At 37.8% G+C, this 4,017-nt stretch overlaps 1 protein-coding gene across 1 annotated transcript; it reads left to right on the top strand.

The window, feature by feature from the left end:
* The first annotated feature begins 1,672 nt into the window (after positions 1–1,672).
* LOC131324262 (putative Myb family transcription factor At1g14600) lies at positions 1,673–3,776 on the top strand. Its single transcript, XM_058356159.1, has 5 exons — positions 1,673–2,154; positions 2,259–2,335; positions 2,468–2,504; positions 2,612–2,714; positions 2,907–3,776. The coding sequence occupies exons 1-5, from the start codon at positions 1,815–1,817 to the stop codon at positions 3,379–3,381; spliced, it is 1,032 nt and encodes a 343-aa protein (XP_058212142.1). The 5' UTR covers positions 1,673–1,814; the 3' UTR covers positions 3,382–3,776.
* The last annotated feature ends 241 nt before the right edge of the window (positions 3,777–4,017 follow it).

The raw sequence follows: 4,017 nt of genomic DNA, 5'->3' as shown, positions 1-4,017 counted from the left end.
TGATAACCCCATGGGGGTTGGCCCAGTGATTATCGCTGGGACTTAGGGTTTGCTCTTCTAAAAGTTCAGTTTTAAGTTTTCTAACCAACAGTTCTTGAGGCCATCTCACCCATAGACATAAAAATGTGAAAATTCTGTACAAGGAGCTGCAAAAATTATTCTGACATGTGCGCAAGCTAGTTCGGGCTGTATTAAATAAAAAAAAAAAAAAAAAACCATCATAAGTCATACATGTGGTGGTTGGGAGGAGTGACTATTCGAAGGCAAAAAAGACAAACATGCTCAATTCTGGAATGATGGTTGTGATCCGCATTTGTAGGGAGGGTTACGTATTCTCATGCAATTTGTTTATTTTGTTTCTGTGGACTGTAATGACATTTTAGAAATAGAGGGGAGTTGACCTTTTTCGATGCCAATGTTTTTCCAAGTCCCTTCTCAAATCTCAAGAGGACGAATCAAACAAAATCATCAGAAATTAAATATTCCCACATGCTTACAACAAGGCTACCTTTTCAAGAATTAAAAGAATATATAGTGTACCACAAGAAATGATAAAGTTCTCTGTCAAAATTTTACGCATTGATCGAGACGCGCGTTAGTACCAAACCAAACCTTGTGTCCTATTCAATTGGGATCCGCTATATGAATCATGTTTTTCTTTACTTAGATTTACTCTGTCTACGAGTCACGCCAGGTTTCACTACGTATTTACATTGGTTATTGCATATGACAATTATTGGAACATAGGGTTTACATAATTATCGAACCCTGAACTAGCGAAGAGCAGCTCAAATCGAATCAGGCTTCACATGCCAAACAACTTACACCATAGAATATTGATAATGTTATTTTGTCATTTGCATTCCAATTTCCAAACCCAAAAAAAAAAAAAAAGAGAAACAGTACAGAAGAAATTAATGACATACAAGAGTACCCTTGATAAACATAGATTATTATATTCCCTAGAAGAGGGTGGGGGGAATCCCTCAAATCATGTATTGGGAATGACCCAAGACAGCAGGAGCAGCATATTATTAGGGATATCTCATGTATTGAAAATAGAGGAATCTCAGAGAAATGTACAAAAAATGCAACTTTTGTTTTTATAGGTGGTGCTCATGGTACCAAGCAAAAACAAAAACAAATACAAATCACTGAATTAATATTCCGACAGAAAGCATCACTAGGCATTAACACTTACTGTAATTTCCTCAAGAAAAGGATTGAAAACAAAGATTTACCAGTAGGTTCAGTACTTTGAAGACGTTATAGACTGAACAATCTAACGTATGTCGGCCTTGTCACCCTGGACCAATAAAAAAAGAGACCGAACGACACGGTTAGATATATGCCCAAAAAAGGTACCGAGAATAGGGTTCAAAAAATAAAATAGAGTAAATTTATTTCGTGCCTCAAGACTACTACCGAATATATGAAAGCAATGTGTTAATTAGCCCGGGCGCTTTATAGTGCATAAGTTCATTCCCCCCTCGCGGTTTTGTTATCTCGTGTTCGTTTTTCCTCTTGATGATGTATATAGTTTGATCTAGAAGTTTCACCACCTCATGCACATAACAAGTCTAGTTTTTTACTTTTCAAAACATTTCCATAGTCCACAGGGTTATACAGTATTAATTGCTTAATAAATAAGTAGGAAAGATGATGCAATGGGGATGCGTGCAGACAAGTCTATCTCAATGTTAGGACTTTGAGAGCAGTAGTTAGGTTTGCCATTTTTCATCACTCCATGGACCTTTTGCTCCTTTCACTTCAAATTTTCTCTCCACGCATCAAAACCGTCCAATAAAAACTTCATGATCATATGTGATCAGCAAAACAAGCCTTCAAGTTTGAAGTTGAAAAACATGAAGGAAATCGATGAACCAAAGTTGAATCCTTCGGAGAGGCCGGAAGAGGATCAGGATCACGACGAGAGGGAGGAGGAGGAGGGTTGTGACGAAAATAAGCCGAAAGCTAGTGAGAGCTCGAGCAACACCATATCTGATGATCAGGAGGGTGATGATGATCGGAAGAAGGTTATAAGTTCCGGTGGGGTGAGGCCGTATATGCGATCTAAGGTTCCGCGGCTAAGGTGGACTCCGGATCTCCATCTGTGCTTTCTTCAAGCTATAGACCGACTCGGTGGTCAACAAAGTAAGGCCTGAAAAATCTTCAGTTTAATTTGTTTATCATAATCCTATCTAAGTAATGCATATTTGAATTCTTGATGAATTATGATCTACTTGTTTGAGTGATAGGAGCAACACCCAAATCAGTTCTACAACTGATGAATGTCAAGGGCCTAAATATTGCTCATGTCAAGAGCCACTTGCAGGTAATTAAAGATTAGGTTAATTCAATAGGGAAAAAAAATAAAATAGTAGAAAATATGGGTTTTAGATTTAGCATAAATCGTATCCGTGACTGTCCTTGATGTTGTATATATTCTCGGGTTATCATGTCACAGATGTACCGGAGCAAAAAGATTGATAATCAGGGCCAAGGTACGTATCATGTCTTATAAGAACTTGATGTTTCTTAAGTATTTTGTTTTCCATCGTAATTAATTTCTACATATGTACTGAGATTATTGTTTTTCATTACTTGACAGTTATAAATGGTAGGGGAGGGTATCTTACTACAAGAGCAGATGGCCTAGCCCACAATCTTTGGCAACCCCGGGTGCTTGATCCAGAATTTAGGCCTGATTTCAGGTGTGATCAAAAATAAATAAATAAATAAATCGATGTATTATATTTTGTTACATCAACATGAATCGACTATTGACTTCCTTTACTAATAACTCTTGGCAAAATATATCGACTCCAAATATTGCAGACGAGATTCATTATAAGTATCGACGAGATTCATGACCTTGACATCGATCGATTTAATTATTTTTGCAGATGTAGGGAAGTTTCTTGGAGTGGCCATGGAAACTGGACACCAAGGTCTTGCGTAACAAATGAGAGGCTTCATGACCTCTACGCGGACAATGGTTCTACGTTCACAATGGAAAACAATGGCAAGAAGAAAACCCATCACGAGTTCTCCAAAGATTTGAAGCAGTACTACTGGCATGGAAACGAAGGAGAGAGTAGTACAGATTTGATTAACAACTCCGTTGTTCTGGACACCAGTTGGAGCACCAATGGAGGCCAAAATCCCAACAGATCATTGAAGAGAAAAGCCCAAGACATGATGACTGACGAGCTTGATCTCAATCTGTCACTAAGCATGAAATCAAAACAAAAGGAGGTGAAGGAAATGCTTTGGGATGAGGAAGTGGATAGTAACCTCTCTCTCTCTTTGTTTTCTTGTGCTAAGAAAGAAAATGGGTTCCATGGGTTTGAATTTTCCATCAGAAAGCTAGCTGGTTAATTGAAAGAGTTCAGCTATCGGTCCAACGTACGTAAGTAAAACTTGTCATTAGCATCTCTGACGAAGAGAGAACAACAACAACAGAACCCATTTAGTATCCGACAACAACAAAACAAGTCAAAAAAATCATCTCTTCAGAAATATTGGAGGTAAGAGTGTGTACATGTTGCCCTTAATTTTTAGGTTAATTCCGCGTGCTCTATCTGGAGTTTGGTGTCTCGTAATTAAACTGGCCAGTGGCCGGCAATTGCCATATATTTTTACTATTTTTTTTAGGTTTTGTGATGTGGTAGAAGATGATATTGCGAGGGAGTGAACAAGTACTCTAGAGATCTCATGACGACGTATAAATTTAGCCAAATTCTGGTGAGATCTTGTTGGTACTTGTTTCAGAAGATCTGTCACAAATCATTTTTTTTTTCCTGTATGGTTATTTTGCTGATTTGTTTGGACATGATTTTTTTTACCTACTGTTACATTTCATATGTTTCCCTAGCCTATGTCGGTTTGGGGCAATAGGGAAAAAAGAAGAAGTAACATTTGATATATTTCCCTAGCCTATAGTTTTTTTGGGGGGTTAATGCAACTCGAGCCAACTTACGCACACCTCGAACTAATTTCTACAGTTCCTTTCAT

This window comes from Rhododendron vialii, chromosome 1a (assembly GCF_030253575.1).
Source record: "Rhododendron vialii isolate Sample 1 chromosome 1a, ASM3025357v1".
NCBI classification, from domain to species: domain Eukaryota; kingdom Viridiplantae; phylum Streptophyta; class Magnoliopsida; order Ericales; family Ericaceae; genus Rhododendron; species Rhododendron vialii.
The sequence above is the reverse complement of the archived record's forward strand: the minus strand, read 5'-3'. Positions and strand labels throughout refer to the sequence as shown.